Below are 17,843 nucleotides of genomic sequence, written 5' to 3' on the forward strand. Positions count from 1 at the left end.
TTTAGAAACTTGCCTTTACTGAAGTTTAGAAGACACAATTTCTTTCATACATATAGTTTCAGAGATTACAAAGCTAGGAAGGACATCTGTGATCATCTAGTCTGACCTCCAAAGGACTTTCCTGTTTGAACTAGAGTACATCTTTTTTAAAAATTTCTAATCTCGATCTAAAAATTGCCAGTGATAGAGAATCCATCATAACTATTAGAATAATTTATCAAAGGTTAATTACCCTCACTGTTAAAAATTTGCACCTTAATTCCAGGCTCAATTTGTTAAGCTTCAGCTTCTAAGACACTGGTTCTTGTTATACCTGTCTACTTGATTGAAGAGCTCATAAAAGTTTTGTTCCCAATTTAGGTACCTATAGACTGTAATCAAGTCACCAGTAATCCTCTTTTTGTTACACAAAACAGATTGAGCTCTTTGGAGTCTATCACTGTAAGGCATGCTTTCCCATCCTTTACAGTAGTCCAGTAGAGGTCGCCCATGGAACGTGAAGCATTAACTCACATGTTTATGTTTTTGGCTGCTTATTTTATTAAATGAAATGTCCAGACTATCTGAAAAACTCCTAAGAAATCTTTGCTTTCTCCCAGTAAGTGACAAATATGAAAAGCTTCAAGGAAAATACCACCTCTTTAGCCATACATCTGTACTAATCACTTCAAGGTCTGATGGCACAAGTTCTGGAATGCAGCTTTATAACTTTCTTTTGCTTAATTATTATATATTGTTTTATTGTATTTATGTTAGACAGATACATCTAAATGTTACTTATTGTGATTTTTACCTTGAACAGTGTGATTGGCAGGAGTCTATAATTGTAAATTGTGGGTGAAGCTACTGTAGATTCTAACAACCAACAGGAGTGTCTTCTTAAAGAGCAGAACACTCTCCCTTAGGAGAGTGAAACTATTCTTTGACTAGGAGCTCAAAGAGTTGTGATGTGTAGCTCCTAGCTTAGGAAGCCACAAAGCCTAAAGCAAGAGCCTCTTATCACGCCTCTCTTCTTTTCAAAGAAAAAGCTTCAGTTTTAAACCTACACAAAGAATTCTTGAAATATTTTGATTGAAACTGATTTCTTTTATATACATTCATTTAACTTTAAGGAAAGCACAAAGACAAAAGCAATGACCTTAAAGTTGAAAATTTACAATCCTGCAGCATGTGCATTAGTAGATTGGGTGTTCACAAGCTGAAGGTGCTCCCAAGAGCATCCCGTGAAGGTACTGAACCAATAAAAAAAAATGTGACAACAGCTGATATTTGGACCCTGCCAACACTCTGAAAAAGGTTTGTATTTAGTGAAACTACAGAAAGAGATAGAGATAAATCTCCCTGAAATGAGATACCAGCTCTCAGCACTCTCATCTCAGCACTGCCTGTTCATGTCATTCAAGCAAGTGGACAAAGCAGCACCCAGTATCAAGCAGCAACCTTCCAGTTCAGCATTGCTTCTACAACACGATAAAATTACCAAACCATCAGCACCGTTGGTAAATTATGTTTGCAAAAGCATTGCCAAGGAATTGGACTTAAATTGTTCTTGTAATAATTTTAATGTGTGTTGAAATGCTATTGTAATTGAAGGTACTAACAATTTCTCTTGTTAAACACCAGATTATTTAGACTGTGTACTCCTGGAGAGGAGACTTACAATAACAATGGTAGACAGAGAGAAATAGTGGGATTTAATTTGAATTTAAGATTCTCAGTATTTATTATTCACCTACCCCAAGACCACCCCTTAAAGTGAATTGTTGGGCTTAAGGAGCTATGCTATTTCAATTGAACTGAACTGAAATGTGTCCTATGAAACTGAAGAAAGTACTCAGTTAAGATCACTTGCCTCTGCCCATTTATAAACTGCTTAGGTTATCCATGATAAAACAAATGAGTACCAGAAGTGGGAGTAGAACCTAGGAATCCCACCTTTCAGTTCACGGCTTTCAATGCCTCCCAATTATAATTTTGCAACAAGAGCTCAAGCAGCTTGCAAAAAAAGACCTGACAATTTTGACACAATCCCAGCACAAGTGTTACAGGCCTCCTTTCCTTTCTGCCATGATGATTTACAATAGTGAAAAATAAAATATTAATTTTACCCATCCATCATCGAGGTAAGTGGGCCAGTAGAATTTTGCAAGTTAAAGAGAATACAAATCTGTTCATTACTGCAATTAAAATAACCGTTTATAAAAGCTATAAATACATTTTAATATAATACTTTTTATGTAATAAAGGATTGGGATCCTGTTGTGCCAGGCAGGCACTGTGCAAACATATATGCAGACATGGTCTCTTCTCCAAAAAAGATTATAATCCAAGATTTTCAATAAACAGACAGATGTTTTGCTCCAATAGGTTTAGCAAAAGCAACTGCTTGAAGCTGAACAGTACAGTACCTTGAAGTTGCCGAAGATGCCCTCCAGTAAGCTGGCAGAGTTGGCCATAAGATAAAGTAAAGGTTTTCCCTTTAAACTGCAGTGTTATAGGCATGTTTGGCTGAATAGTTTTGTCTTGGGCTCCAGCTGTGGAGGCCAGCTGGCTTAGTTTTACTATCTTGTCACCTGGTAAAAATAGAAGGAAAAAGGTGCACAGCATTTAAATTGAGATGTTTCTCATTCAACACCCTAAAACTTGGGGACTGACCCTACACACGCATTGCGTGTCACATTTCCAGATAGGAAAGCAGATCAGCCAAACTCCACATTTGAGTCATGAGCTGCACTTTGCCATGAGCTATTGTAAAGGTTCCCTATTCCCATCATAGCTTCTTCAATACAATTCAGTGTTTTCTTTCCCCGCCCCAGAAGTTGCAAATAAACAGATTAGCTCTCTAAGTTTTCTTAGGATATGAAGCCACATCTAAATGATTGACAGAGACAGTCAGGAACAACAGGGCAACAGCTGTGTGGACACACTCCACATTTGCACTGTAAGTAGTATTTGCAATAATGTGCACATACATTTTAAATTTCTCACATATTGTGCAGGGCTTTAAAAAATATGGCCTGATATATTTTAGGCAGTAAGTATATTTAGGAAATTGACTGAATTATCTAATAGGTCTTCTCCATCTCCAACTTCTATTTCAATTCAATATTTGTTTTCTTGCTAAGTAAGCTTTTAGATGGAATCTGATTATTATTATTTTATAGGTTCTTCCACTCTATCTTCAGTCCTACTCAGTACTGACTATGGATACTTTCCAAACAGTTTTCTATTTATGTAATGCACAGACCTACATCACACATAGGCTAACCATCAACATGTAGAGAATTTAATAAAGGTGTAATAAGCAGGACTTTAGTTCCTGCTCTCAGTTACCTAAAACAGGTCAAGGTTTCAGAAGGCTGTGTCACATGATACAAGTCAGTGTTCAGCGACTCTAGTGGTTACTATTACAGGGAGTAAGACCAAGAAAGACTAGTATGTCTAAGTCTAGTTAGCCTACGAAGAGAGACAATAAAGGTTGATGCATGTCTGACACTAAGGATGGCAGGTGAAATATGTGGCATTGATTTCATTAAGATGAAAATCCATGGAATCCCTAGAGATCCCCGAATGTTAAAATTTCCAAGTTTGCATAGCAACATTAATCTCCTCATAGAAGAAAAAAAATGAATTATCTGTTTTGACTTTGAGACAGAATTCAGGTTAGAGACCCTGAGCAAGTTACATTTAAGAAAGGGATACAAAAAAAATCATTGGATATGGATAGTTCTCAAACTACAAGGAATATTTACTTTGTGCTGAAAAAGCTCTGGAGAGAAAAAGAAAGTAACAACAATGCATTGGTATACAGATCAAACCTTTCTCATTATGATTTGCTGAAAATGTGGCAAGAGGCAATATTCCTTGTCTTTTCCCATGATGTGTTCCCATAATCGTTACTGTATTCCCTGTACGCCATGATAGAGGATTTGGGAAATCTACAATCCTACCTTCAGGTTTCTGTCCATATTCCACTGGTTGAAATAACCTAGATATATTAAAAAAAAAAAAAACCACCACACACAGAAAAGGTATATTAGGAATTAATAAGAATGCTATAAACCCTTTCATCCAAATACAAAACTCAAGTTAAAGGCCCAATTATTCTTTATTGTGGCTTAGAGCAGTGTTTCCCAAACTTGGGACGCCGCTTGTGTAGGGAAAACCCCTGGCAGGCCAGGCCGGTTTGTGTACCTGCCGCGTCTGCAGGTCCGGCCGATTGCGGCTCCCACTGGCCGCAGTTCGCTGCTCAAGGCCAACGGGGGCTGCTGGAAGCGGCGGCTAGTACGTTCCTCGGCCCACGCCGCTTCCAGCAGCCTCCATTGGCCTGGAGCAGCGAACCGCGGCCAGTGGGAGCCGCGATCGGCCGGACCTGCGGATGCGGCAGGTACGCAAACCGGCCCGGCCCACCAGGGGTTTTCCCTACACAAGCGGCGTCCCAAGTTTGGGAAACACTGGCTTAGAGGTTAAAGGAGCCCAATAGAACACACTAGGAAGGAATCTGACTCTTTCTCCCAGAGTTTACAAGCATGCAGAGGAAGCACATTCTCTGCTACACCACTTCAGAAGGTGCAGTATACCCCAGGTACCCAGTCAGCTCTATAGGCTGGTATGGAGGGACAGCAGGGTCATGGGCCTGCATCCTTCCCACCTCGTTTGGAATGTTTCACTTCTCCTGCTCCCAACGCCCACAGAGGTGATAGCAAGGACCAATTTCTGTGTTCTACAGAGCACAAGGTCTCAGTTGTGGCTGGCTGCAGCTCAGAAGCATGTGGGACAGGGACCCCCGTAATCTCGCATGCTTTGAGCACCTACAGATCAGTCTCCAGAATAATCTGTAATTAAGCTTAGTGTGTATTTCTCCACTGAGAGTAAGACTACCTGTCACCAGAATTATGTGAAACTTTCCTTTCTGTATATTAATTTAGCCACCCTTTCAATTGTTAAGGTTCCTCCAATGACACAGATGTCTAATACAATCAGCATAGGATACTCTTACAGTCATCCACAAGCCAGAGCTCACCTGAGCCCAAATGTCTACATGGCGATTTTTCAGCCCCGCAGCCCAAGCCCCGCGAGTTCAAGTCAGCTGACCCGGGCCAGGTGCAGCCATGCTGCAGGTCTTTTATCCCTGTGTAGATGTACCCTTGTAGGTTACAAACAAAGTTGTTAAGTGGCAAAAGACAGCTCCCTTTCCTTCAGGGGACAAACATATCGTCTCCAGCAGCTGTCAGTTTGGGAGCAAGAGACAGGGGAGTCAAACTGTGACAGTTCTGAACCTCTCCCCCACTACTGTTCCCTTTTTGACTGGCATTTCCAAAACCGTGTGTACCTGCTTGGTTTGAGCTTCACTGGGTTGGGTCTGCCTGAAGGATGAGGGGAGCTGTAGATCTCTTCAATAAGCTTTCTAGTCACCTTTTGTTTTGGCAGCACTTTTGCCTCATAGTCAGTCATTTTGTTTTCCACCCCAATCAGATCAAAGAGACTTGTGTCTGAATCCTAGTTTTAATTTAAAATAAAAAATATTGAGAAAAAGTCTAACAATTCCTAACCAGAAAATTAAGAAATAACAGGTTCTTTGTATTTTTTAGAGATCAAGTGTGATAAGAAACAGTAAGAAGACAAATCAAGGAAAAGAAGAAAGATCAAGCATCACATGATTTTACATAAAGCAGTTACTTTAAAAGATTCTGGCAGAATAAGACAAAAGAGTGATGGGCTCAGGTCACCAAAAGTCAGAGATAGGATAGCAGTCTTCATTTAAAGCATTCAATTTAATGTAATGTGTGTTTAAAGCATCTGTCTTCCCTAATTGGGTTCTTGTCTTCTCCTCTTCCTAACATGGTAACTCAGGTCTCAATCCCTCTCCTCTTTTGTCTTTTACCATCTACTCCAGTTCTTCCATAAGCTTTTGGCCCTTCCCAATTCTCCATCAGGCTTGATATTTTAATTTTTGTAACTACTTACAACCCAAAGATACATATGGTTTTTATTATGTGCTTTTTCCCGTGCCATTTTCTTATTATAATGATATATGTTAACACTTTTAATATAGCTTTAAAAAATAGAAAATAAGGCTAGTAGGTATGTAGAAATGGTCCGGCCTACCACAGAGTTAATTTCTTTTGAGTACATCAGTCTCAGGTCAATTGGCTGTTTTGGAAGTGAACAAACAAACAAGCAGACAATGCCCCAAAACACAGCCATTTTCTCTTTAGGTTCACTGGAATGTGAGAATCTATACTCACTTACTACTCAATAAAAACTTAAGAGGGGATCCACAAAGGGACTTAGGTGTTGCACCACTGAACATCGCAGCATGGCAGCTAACTTCTAGGCACCTAGACAGTCACAGGAACAACACTACGATCCACAAAGCCTGAGTTAGGTGCCTAAGGCACCTAAACAATTAAAAAGGAGAAATAGGTGCCTTAGACTGTGATCCACAAAGCCAGCAGGCTAGGCAGAGGTGCCACTTAAACTAGCCAATTGGCAATGTCGACCAAAGGGATGTATGGTAAGCCCCATCATTCCCTTGGATTCAGGCTCCTAAATTGAGGCTGCAGGGAGGTGCCTATCTCTGCGAGCAATCCACAAACCAGGAGCAAGATAGGCATTTGGCTGACTGGGCCTAAAACAAAACAGTCAGAGGAAAGGGGAATGACACACCTCCCTTATAACTTTTAGGCAAGTGGATAGGGTGCTCACCCAGGATGTGGGAAATCCCCAATTCAAGTCTCCCCTTCTCCTGAGCTGGAGAAGGGATTTGAACAGGGATCTGCAACCTGTCAGGAGAGTGCCCTAACCACTAGGCTACAGAATCATTCAACTCTATCTTGGGTCTAATGAATATTTAATTATTCATATATTTAATTAAAGTGAAATAACTTCAATAAGAGAGACTGAAGGAGCCCACATGAAAATATTCCATACTATAGTGATTAGGGCACTCAGGGCGTACACACTCGCATGCACACACTTAATATCTCTAGCTAAATTTGAAAAACAATCTCAAGTGTCAAACCAAGCACACAAAGATTATTTTTAACATTTAACTTTTCCACTAACCTTCCAAAGATCCCCTTCTAGTACCTTTAGTACTAGAGAAGCAGTTGTATATTCCAGTGTCTCTGATACATAGGAGGAGCCAGAAAGCCTGGGTTTTATCAGATCAGGATGATTACAGATCCTTTGGAGCTGCATCAGAACATGAAGGACACTGACAAAGTTTCCATTTTTAAGAGTTTCTTGGATTCTATTCATTAAATGAAAATAAATTTAAATCAAAATTAGATTTAGAAAAATTAGTTTCCAGTAGCCTAGCCTTTCTAGCTCTCTGAACCATTCCACAGATAATAGAGATGGTAGCATTTTCATTAATTGCTGATTCTAGAGTTATCATAAGATCATAAACTTCTGAAAAGTTTTATGGAAAATCTTTTTCACAATTCCTCTCAAGTCTGTGCAAAGCTAGCAGAACTTTAACTGCTTAGGTCCTGATCCTGCAAATACTTAAAGTATTAGCATAACTTTACTCTCTCAGGTAGTCTATTGCCTTAAATGGAACTATTAACATGACAGAACTTATGAATGTATGTAAGTGTTCGCAAGATCAGGCCTTAGATTTTAATACCTGACCAAATACCTCAATTTCTTGAGAGTCAGAACTTGAAAAGTTTACTGCAGAAAAGAACAGCGATTTAGACAAATATTCAAATAATATTTATGCTTGTTATTAGCATATCTTTCTGCTAGTAAAATCACTTGAGAATTTAATCTAGATATGAGGTGTGGTATGTATGCACATATTTGTATGTGCATCTTATGCTTATGGAAAACTTTGCATATCATCCCACTGTCTGTAATTACACCTCTACCCCGATATAACGCGGTAAAGCAGTGCTCCTGGGGGGCAGGGCTGCACACTCCAGCGGATCAAAGCAAGTTCAATATACTGCAGTTTCACCTATAATGCGGTAAGATTTTTTGGCTCCCGAGGACAGCGTTATATCGGGTAGAGGTGTATATGTAACTCATCTGTTTTACTTGTTAATTGAATTTACTCCTTCCTGCTCATGAACAACCTGTTAAATATATTTTTAATAAACAATTGTGATTTTGAACATAAAAGACAGAAGTAAATTAATGTTAACCTAAATGATTATTGCATTTAGTAAGCAGACAACATACTGTAATTATGACATGTCCTTTAGTCACAAGGTTTAGGTTGGATGGTTCACATCAAAAGAATCTCCCTTGCCACCAATCTCCATTCCTATTTGCAGTAAGAAAACCTGAATGTTCTCTCACTCTAATAAAGGCAACATTATGATTCACTATTCGTTTGCTTTACCTTGGTTTTAATATCACATCTTCATACATAGCCTTCTGCCGGTTAGAAAGATGACATTTCAGCACATATTCGTATTTCTTTGGTAACTGTTTTTCAACATGTCTTTTGGATCTTCGCAAAATAAATGGTTGAATTATCTAAAAGAATAAAAGCAAGTAATATAAATTAAGTGATTATTTACCTGTGGCAACTCACAATAGGATTAAAAGAGTACATAGGCATGCGCAGCACATTTCATTAGGGTGTGCACTCAGGGAGACCTGCCCTGCCAGAGCCCTGCCCCCATCCACTCCCTCCTACTTCCCACCCCCTGACTGCCCCTCTCAGAACTCTCAACCCACCCTGCTCCTTGTCCCCTGACTGCCCCCCTAGGACCCTACCCCCTACCTGTCCCCTGACTGCCCCGGACCCTTATCCAGACCCCCGCCCCCAGACAGGCCCCCAGGACTCCCACGCCCCACCCAACCACTCCCTGCCCCCTGACAGGACACCCAGAAATCCCGACCCATAACCCCCCCCCGCTCCCTGTCTGCCCCAACCCCTCTCCACACCCCTGCCTCCTGAGAGGCCCCCCGAGAACTCCCGACTCATTCAACACCCCCCCGCTCCTTGTCCCCTGACCACCCTCTCCAGAGACCCCCCCCACCTTAGCTGCCCCCCCAGGACCCTCCTTGCTCCCTATCCCCTGACTGCCCTGACCCCTATCCACCCGCCACCCCCTGACGGACCCTGGGATTCCCATACCCCATCCAACCCCCCCTGCTCCCTGACTGCCCCCTCCAGAGACCCCCCACCCCTAACCACCCCCCCGGGATCCCACCCTGCTCCCTGTCCCGACTGCCCCCACCCCTTATCCAACCCCTCCCCAGCCCCGGACCCCTTACCATGAGGCTCCTAGCAGCATGTTTTGCTCCACGCAGAGCCAGACACACTGCCCCGCGCATGGGTGGCAGGTTTGTAGACATTTTGGTGGTGCCCAGAACCCACCCACCCTCCCAACTCCACCCCCCACCTGCCTAAGACTCTGGGAGGGAGTTTGGGTGCAGGCTCTGGGCTGGGGCAGGGGGTGGGTGTGCAGAAGGGGGTGAGGGGTGCAGGCTCTGGGACAGAGTTTGGGTGCAGGCTCTGGGCTGGGGGTAGAGGCGTAGGAGGGGGTGGGAGTGCAGGCTCTGGGAGGGAGTTTGGGGGCAGGAGGGGGTGTGTGGAAGGGGGAGAGGGTGCACACTCTGGGAGGGAGTTTGGGGATAGGAGGGGGTGCAGGGGTGAGGGCTGTGGGGATGAGGATGAGGGGTTCATGATGCAGTAGGGGGCTCAGGGCTGGGGCAGAGGATTAGGGTGCGGGGGGGATGAGGGCTCTGGCTGAGGGGGGCTCAGGGCTGGGGCAGAGGATTAGGGTGCGGGGGGGATGCGGGCTGGGGTTGAGGGGTTTGGGGCATTGGAGAGGCTCAGGGCTAGGGTGGAAGGGCAGCCTGCCCTGCCATTAGGAGATGGGGGGCGCTAGGACCCTAGGGCAGCAGACAGCAATTGCTGCTGGGAGCCGCTGCTTTCTTCCAGGCAGGGACGCGGCGGAGCTGGGGAGGGGGGGGGGGGGGGGGAGACCCACAGGGGCCAGGACCTGCTCCAGGCAGGGCCGGGGGAGAGACCCAGCTCCAGATATTGGTGGAGCAGGGCCCCCAGCCCTGAATATTCCTGGAGCCTGGCTCCAGGGGAGGGGCCGGTGGCTTGCTGTGCCGGGAGAGAAGCCATTTGCCCACCCCTGCATTAGGGTGTGCCTGGGCACACCCGGCACACCCCGTGCGCATGCCTATGAAAGAGTATCTTAAAGGTGAACATACTCTGTGCAATCTCGTAGCCACTTTATGGCAATAATCTTGGGTCGCCTCATTGGCTGCTTTCACCAGGAAATCCAGGTAAGGTATGGAAATTCCTGGAATTAGAAAATGCAGCATGGTCCACAACTCCCTCAAGGTGTTGGGCAAAGGTGTGTCCATCAGGAGCAAACGATGCTGGCTGTGAACAAGAAGAAAAAGACAACTCTAGGACTAAAAATGTATTTAATAATTTAAAGAGAGTACTTTCCACAGCAAACAAATTAAAAGAAAAAATAAGTTTGAAACAACAGTTATTTTGTGAACAAAATAATGGATAGAGACATGCAAGAGGAGATAGTTTATTAATGTTCCAGACCTCTGGAGATGGAAGAGTGCCTCCCAGTGCTTCTCAGTCAGATTTTTAATTTTCTGCACATCATCTACAACTAGGTACTTCCATCGCATTTTCCTCAAGGTTTGGTGGCCTTTAAACAGTTGCTTGTATGAGGTGATACATACATTAAAGCTATTGGGTTTCATCAACTCCTGCAACATACAAATCTTAAAGATTTCATCTTTATTCTCTTTTTATTGGAATGAAGAATAAAGATTGGTGAGTACGTCTCCTTTGGGGATTCAAATATATTATTTCACAATCTTTTTATGTGCAAAGTTTTACATTCAAAAGAGTGTACTGTAAATCAGCTGACACAGCCTTATTTAATTTTAGACTGTGGCTAAATTATTGGGAACACAATAATATAAAATATAATCCATATGACTAGATAAATACTGATTAATAAATAACAGTGATTATTTTTAAATGTGTCAGTGCCTGGGCATAATTTTCTGCCTAACCTTGAGAATCATATATAATCTTGGACATAATTAGTGGAGGCTGTTCTTCTCTGTTCAGCAAAAGTCGCTTCTGTAAGCCATGCTAAAACAAGTTAAAAACAACTAGCTTCCTAGCCAGCCAAAAACACCTGATAGTAAAAAGAAGTTCCCCATTTAAATTATGTTTTAAAATCATTTGCTGAAATTGCAAGGCTTTGATTATACAGAAGCAAGCCTTTAGTTTAAATAAGAACCAAAAGTATTGCAATATTTTTAAGAGATTAAAAATAAAGATATCAATAGATTCACTTTAATAGGAGTGAAACCTGCCAAGTAACTGCTATTTTGTAAAGCCAAGTGAAAATCTTTAGGCAGATTCCACCAACGAGGGCCACAAGGACAATCTACTTGACTGCAAAAGTTGCTAGCCACTTGAGTAACCACAGACTTGATATTTTTGGGAAATGCAAACTAAGGAACCTATTTAGAAACACAAAAGCACAAATAATTGTAACTACATGACTGAAAGGAAAAGTCAACAAAGACGCAAAAGGTAAAGAGACATACAACTGTCATGACCTGCCATTTCATTAACTGCCTCCTGCTCTGGCACTGTATGAAGCTAAGAGAAAATGAGTATGTGAATTCTGTGGAGTATAAAAGCATCAGAGAGGATGGGAAAACTACACGAAGTCAAAAATACTTCCTGCTATGAAGGACCTCCAACTTGAAGAGGAAGTGAAGTCAAACAACAGCAACTAAAAAAGATGGACAACATCCCCACAGAAGGCCCAAAGGAACTTTTGCAAAAAGCCTCATATGGCACAACCAGAATGCTCTTGGCAGATGTCCAACACATCCCTTATTGTGGAAGTGTCAAAAAATAATCAGAGAAAACTCTATTATTTGTTTTGCACATAAAGTTGGTAAACTTTAAAACCTAAAAAGAAAGCAGATCATCATCAGCTGGCCATTGTAAAGCAGCTCCTTTGGGTAACTATGAAGTGCAGGTCACAAGCAAAACCATGATTAGTGCTCTTTCGCTCACTCACTCTCACACACGCTCTCTCGCTCTCTGAAAGGAGCCTGCTACATAATCAGAGAGCAACAAAGAATGGAGATGTAAGACCACCTTATAGAAGGGTATCTTAACTAAAGCTTCTAACCCACCTACATCAAGAGGCACCACTCATCCATAATGAGGATCATTAATTCCAAAATCATCTACTCAAAGACTAAAGTATTAGAATAAAGTTACCATTCTGTGATTTTAGAATATAAATCTCAGAATAAATTGCTGCATAGCTATATTTAGAAGATCTTGGATTGCAGTGTTTTTATTTCTTGATCATTAATTTAACTCACAATGATACATGTTCTTTTAAGTTTTGTAAAACTTATCTATAGGGATGTTTGGATACATTATTGAATTAACCAGGGAGCAGGAAACAACTTGTAGGTACAAAGTGTTTTCTCTTGAGGTAGCAGATTGTAAAGAAAGAGAAAAGGTTTCTTAATGACTATTGACTCTTTCCAAACTGCTTCCTATAAATCCGTATATTATTGTAGTGTTTCTACCCACTGAGCTCAATGGAAAGACTCCCTATTGAACAGGCTAAATTAGCCATCCAGATACTTCTGAGATTTGTTTCTTGGTCATAATTTGCTGCCTCTTTTGGCATGTTTATGCTACTGTAAACATGTTTTGTACATGGATTTCTTACAATACCTGTTTTTTTCCTATAAGTTCTCTTGGACTGCCAAAATACAGAAGAAGTTTCAACCCAGGGCACCAGTGTTTCAGTTCAATCTCCCACTTCAGTATGTTACAGCTCCATACAACAACAAGATGAGGACCCCAATTACCTACAAGGAGGTACAAATACAACATGTATTAGAGAAAAATGCACATGGCTTCACAATTCATTAAAAACTGATACACAAACAGAAAAAGCTTACAGTCAGAAGTCTTTATTTATTCTACCTTAATTTTCATGAGTGGAACAGATTAAAACAATTATTTTTTATTCTTTAGACATATGTTTGACAATGAAGACATTATGTATATGGGTTTACTGTAAAAACTAAAAACCTCACACTTCATACCTTCATTACAAGCCAGGTGTGTGAAAAAGGCAACGACTTGCGTAGTTTTGCCAAGTCCTGCCTCATCTCCCAGAATACCATTGAGATTCTTCTTATATAACTTCACTAACCAGTCCAGCCCAATCTTCTGATACTCTCTAAGCGTCCCATACAACAGGGATGGAGTATCACTTTTTACTTCCGTTGTGATCTGAGCACTATCTTTAGGTAACAGCACTTCTGCAGCAGCAGCAACCTCTACTATGTCTCTCACGTGTTTCATTGCAGCACTTGTTTTCTCTGTACCCTCATGCTGATCAATTCTGAGGAGTGTCTCTATGAATACTACTTCCTTCAGAGGGCTCGCTCTCTCACTTACAGAGTCTTCCATTTCTGAACAAAAGCAATAAAATTCATGAGGTTTCCTGTACCTGTGATGCGTGTTTCATTAACAAATGATGCAATCTACAGACATGCCATTCAAAAATGTACATTTCAGCTGTGCTAAGCATTGGGATATAAGAATTCTGGACTGGAACAATATATACACACACACACACACACAAATGCATATATACATACGCACCCAGATTTTTTAATATAAAAATAAACTTGACATTCTTCCAGATCAAGTATATTTCAGGAGAACAGCATTATCTTATAAAAAGGCCTCCTACACTATACATGTTGGAAAGATACCTATGCTAGAAAGACTCTTTACAAAAAAAAAACCCTCATACACAAACAATCTTCCTACCTTCTTTGGATAAATCAGTCAACTCAGTTTGATGACCCACGTTTTCTTTTTCAGAATTTCGCACTTCAGCATACTCTTCATCTGTCTCTAAAACTAAGCATTATTGACATTGTGAGTAAAAAAGGTTAGCAAATTAATTTCTCTGTTTACAATTACAAAGTCACTTCTTGTCATTTAATCTCTAGGAATTTTCTACCAGCAATGAGCCAAATTTGCCCCTCATGTAATGCAACTTAGGTCAGCATTACTGTCATTTACTGACATGATATGCATTTACAGTTGGGTTGTACCTGTAATAGCTCCAAACATAACCAAGAAGGCTGAGAACTGTCATTTTAAAATGATGTGTGCCAGATTTATTACTGAATAAGGAATAGGTGAGTTTCACGCACTTTCCCCTACGTGAAATTAAAGATAAGCTGCTTTTCACATCATAAGTAAGGCTGTAAGAAAGTTGTGATATTTTTGTTCAAAAGTTGTGGCCAGTTTGTTAAAGCTGCAGTTTTGGTGTGGTCACCCTAAAAACGCAACTTTGCCCCATATCCAGGTTTGCTCCACCCCATCATGGGGAGACTAGGAAGGAATTTTCATTGCAGCATGGAGCAGGCAGGAGTGCACAGACTGGGCAACCCTGCCCCAGTAATGGAAGCACAGACTCCCCCTTTCCATACTTCCCCCCACACCACAGGTCCCTACCGGGCCAGGCTGCCAGGGGCTCATTTCAGCACTGCCAGTCCCTGGACACTGCTGCCAGCAGCAGGGGCTAGACTCTTTGCAGCTGGCTCCAGGCATCTCTGTTCCCTGCCTGTCCGACAAGGAGAACAGCTTGGCTTGACATGGTGAACAGGCAGCCAGACCAAACCTGAGTGAGTGGTGTGGCAACCTGATGCACAGGATCGAAACACAGGGATGCCATTTCAAACCAGACTGTTCTCCTTGTCGGCAGGGAGTAGAGGCACACAGAGCCAGCTGCAGAGAGGCTGGTCCTTGCTGCTGGCAGCAGCGTCCAAGAGCTGGAGGTGCTGAAATTTGGGACAACTTTAAAAGCTTGTTTTGTCTGCTAAAAGATGCAGTTCGCAAAATAAAGTCGTGGCCCGTGATTTTCTTACAGCCTTAATCATAAGGACATCTTAGCAGAAGATATTCCTTACTAATTATTTCCATGCTCCACAATGTGGTTCCTTAAAAGCTTTTTCAAAATTTAAGAGAACTAAAGGAACAAGCATACGATTAAACAATCTTTAGGCTTTGTAAGCCCCATTTCAAAACAACACATACATCTGGGGCAATTTTGTCTTTAAGCGACTGAGTTTATGTTCTTAAATTTCTAATTTAATTAATTCTTACAGATAGCTTCATAACAAACCCTATAACTACAACTGAAAAAAAACAAAAAACAAAAAACCAGACCTTCGTGATCAGTAAGCAATGTGGTTGCTTTTCTTTTTCTCCCAGATATTGCTGAATCCTAAACAATAGAAAATAGAGTTTATTTTACACAAATTATAAATCCCAAACCTTCAACATGCACGATGCAAAATAATCAGTAAGCAGTTGTAATTTCATATGACCATTTCAAAACTTCCAAAGACAATCCACATGCTACTTTCTCTCCCTGCCCAGACTCCCTCCCAAATATAATTATACAATAGTACAAGGCCCCAATCCCACAAAAACAGGCATTAATCTGGACAACTATACACCTCTAAAGTCCGTACTGATTTAAGTGAAACCATGTGGGGACAGGAGACTAAGCTAATGCATCTAGTTTTTATGCATGTTTTTATCGAGACTAGGTTGGATTTTTAACAATGAACTAAAACAACCACCATTAACTATCTGCATGTCTTATGTTGACCACATGAAAACAAAAAATCATCTCACTGTAATTAGCACTCATTTCAAGACTGTAAAATTAACACAAATAAAATAAGTAAGCTCACTAATTCATTCTGATTTAACAGTAGTTACCTGAATTCTCGTATCTTGACCTGAAAGATAATATCACATTAGACACCATTTTTATATTGATTAACATAAAGCACATCTTATTGAAAATTATTCAACGTTTCTTCATTTTTTAAATCAATTTCTTCAAGAATGTATGAGATCATTCATGATTATGTGCCAAGGAAAAAGTTATAAAAAAGCTTGAAGAACTAAAAATCAATGAGCCCTGTAGCTTTAATTTATGTTCAAATTTAATTCTCGGGCCAAATTCAGCTCTGGCATAAGCAAGTACAACTCCACTGAAGTGTGTGTGTGGGGGGGGGGGTATTGGTGCATCCCGTCTCTCAGAAAACCATGAGATATGCCAAATTAAACCCACATAGGAACACGAGTTCAGCAACAAAGGCTGCAGGCTAATGAACTCTCAGGGAGAGCTTTAGTACTTCTGGGTATTATGTTCAAATATATCTATTCTAACAGCAGCACAAGTAAAGTTCTAGTTAAAAGATAAAAGTCAATAAGTATACAAAACTACGACCAAGACATTTATTTTTAAATTGTATTTTGATGGCCTTTCACCATTTCCATCTTGTGAGAATCTTCTGAAAAATGTCTTGATAAAACAACAGCCATGTACCTCTTTTTGAAATTTCTTGTACATTTGAGGTTTTTTTCATTCTTTCTTCTTCTACTTGCAGTTTTAATTCTACCACCTAGAAAAGGAAGTCTGAGGTGAAAGGAAAGCAATAAACATTAATGAAGTTAACTGCATTTAATATTAAAGAGAACTATGAATTTCCTTATAATCCTTCATCAACAGGACAGGCAACCTTTACATGCACTCCTCCTTCCAATCAGGTCACTTAATTGCAGTTTTTTGTCATTTTAAGAAGCCTTCGAATATAGAAGATTTTAAACCAGCGTGGAACTCCGAAATTTTACAGATACTGATTTTTAAATGAGATCTGAGGCAAGGGTGGCTCTTCCTTCCAGAAGAAACTAATGAATCTTTAATCTTGAAGAATAACCGGATATTACAGTGATAGGTACATTAGAAACAACAACAATATTGGGCCAGTTCCTCAGCTGTGGCCAGAATGCAGAGTTCAATTAACGTGGAGGAGTGCCAAAATGGCTTTAAAGTTCTCCTTGGCACTGCCCAGATCCTGATGCTGTTTTATACATCCCATCCCCCTTGCGCTGCATTAAATCTGCCTAAGGAATGATCCAAATTGTGTCAAGTTTTAATGTTTATAGGGGGCCAAACATGCAGCCCAGGATCTGCATGGCATACGACAGTGTCTCAACCATGCCCCTTTCCCCCCAACACTACATGAGACCTTGCCTTGTCTCTAGTACACTGCAAGATCATCCCTGCACCATACTACTCTGCCAGTGCAGGACAAAGCAAACAAACCAACCACAGATGAGGATATGGCCCAATAACTTTTCCATAGCACTACTGTACCTCTTTAAACATTTTTGCATTTATACTTTCACAATACATTTACCTGTTTAATGCTGGACCAGAAATGCTCAATTTCTCTAGCAGTAGAAGCAGCAATGCGCCTCAGTCGATTTTGTTCTGCTTTCTTGCTTCTCTCCTTATGAAGTCTTTTATCTTCATGATAGCGCACCACATTTCTGATTAGCTGGATAAAAGCATTAGTTTTGTTTTAAAGTGTAACACCAACTAGCTCTATGCCTCTCACTTTGTGCCTCACACTGGAGAAGAAAAAATATATCCTGAAAAGATATACCACTAAAAAAAAAAAAAAAAACCTTAGGCCTATTTTAAGCAAAGTGTACCGGGAATACACACACACTAAAGGGTATGTTTACACTATAAAGAAAAAGCCCATCACCAAGTCTCAGAGCCCAGGTCATTGACTTGGGTTCATGGAGTTTGGGCTGCAGGGCTAAAAACAGCAGTATAGACATTCGGGTTCAGGCTGCAGCCCAGGCTCTGGAACCTGGTGAAAACCTGGGGGGTGGAGAGGATGTAATTCTCCCCACTCGCCCGGGGCCAGAGCCTGGGCTCCAGTCTGAG

The 17,843-nt window shown here is 41.1% G+C and overlaps 1 protein-coding gene across 10 annotated transcripts in view; it reads right to left on the reverse strand.

Moving 5' to 3' along the window:
• Positions 1 to 17,843, reverse strand: part of LOC101937205 (E1A-binding protein p400-like) — a 45,290-nt gene that overhangs the window by 20,369 nt on the left and 7,078 nt on the right. For 5 of the 10 annotated variants that reach the window (XR_010592890.1, XR_010592889.1, XM_024101428.3 and 2 more), the window contains exons 4-17: positions 17,305 to 17,445; positions 16,431 to 16,506; positions 15,815 to 15,834; positions 15,254 to 15,311; positions 13,844 to 13,936; positions 13,108 to 13,479; positions 12,731 to 12,867; positions 10,541 to 10,710; positions 10,189 to 10,363; positions 8,354 to 8,490; positions 7,069 to 7,255; positions 5,333 to 5,499; positions 3,819 to 3,988; positions 2,409 to 2,573 (exon numbers count right to left, since the gene is read on the reverse strand). Coding sequence is in view for 8 of the 10 variants with exons in the window: in XM_024101428.3 (XP_023957196.2) it covers positions 2,409 to 2,573; positions 3,819 to 3,988; positions 5,333 to 5,499; positions 7,069 to 7,255; positions 8,354 to 8,490; positions 10,189 to 10,363; positions 10,541 to 10,710; positions 12,731 to 12,867; positions 13,108 to 13,479; positions 13,844 to 13,936; positions 15,254 to 15,311; positions 15,815 to 15,834; positions 16,431 to 16,506; positions 17,305 to 17,445 (2,068 nt within the window). In the remaining 2 variants the exon portion in view is untranslated. Of the gene's footprint in view, positions 1 to 2,408; positions 2,574 to 3,818; positions 3,989 to 5,332; positions 5,500 to 7,068; positions 7,256 to 8,353; positions 8,491 to 10,188; positions 10,364 to 10,540; positions 10,711 to 12,730; positions 12,868 to 13,107; positions 13,480 to 13,843; positions 13,937 to 15,253; positions 15,312 to 15,814; positions 15,835 to 16,430; positions 16,521 to 17,304; positions 17,446 to 17,843 lie in introns of those variants that run through there. The other 5 variants (XM_042852548.2, XM_065568560.1, XM_024101429.3 and 2 more) reach the window with 5 other exon arrangements.

This window comes from Chrysemys picta, chromosome 15, assembly GCF_011386835.1.
Source record: "Chrysemys picta bellii isolate R12L10 chromosome 15, ASM1138683v2, whole genome shotgun sequence".
Classification (NCBI taxonomy): domain Eukaryota; kingdom Metazoa; phylum Chordata; order Testudines; family Emydidae; genus Chrysemys; species Chrysemys picta.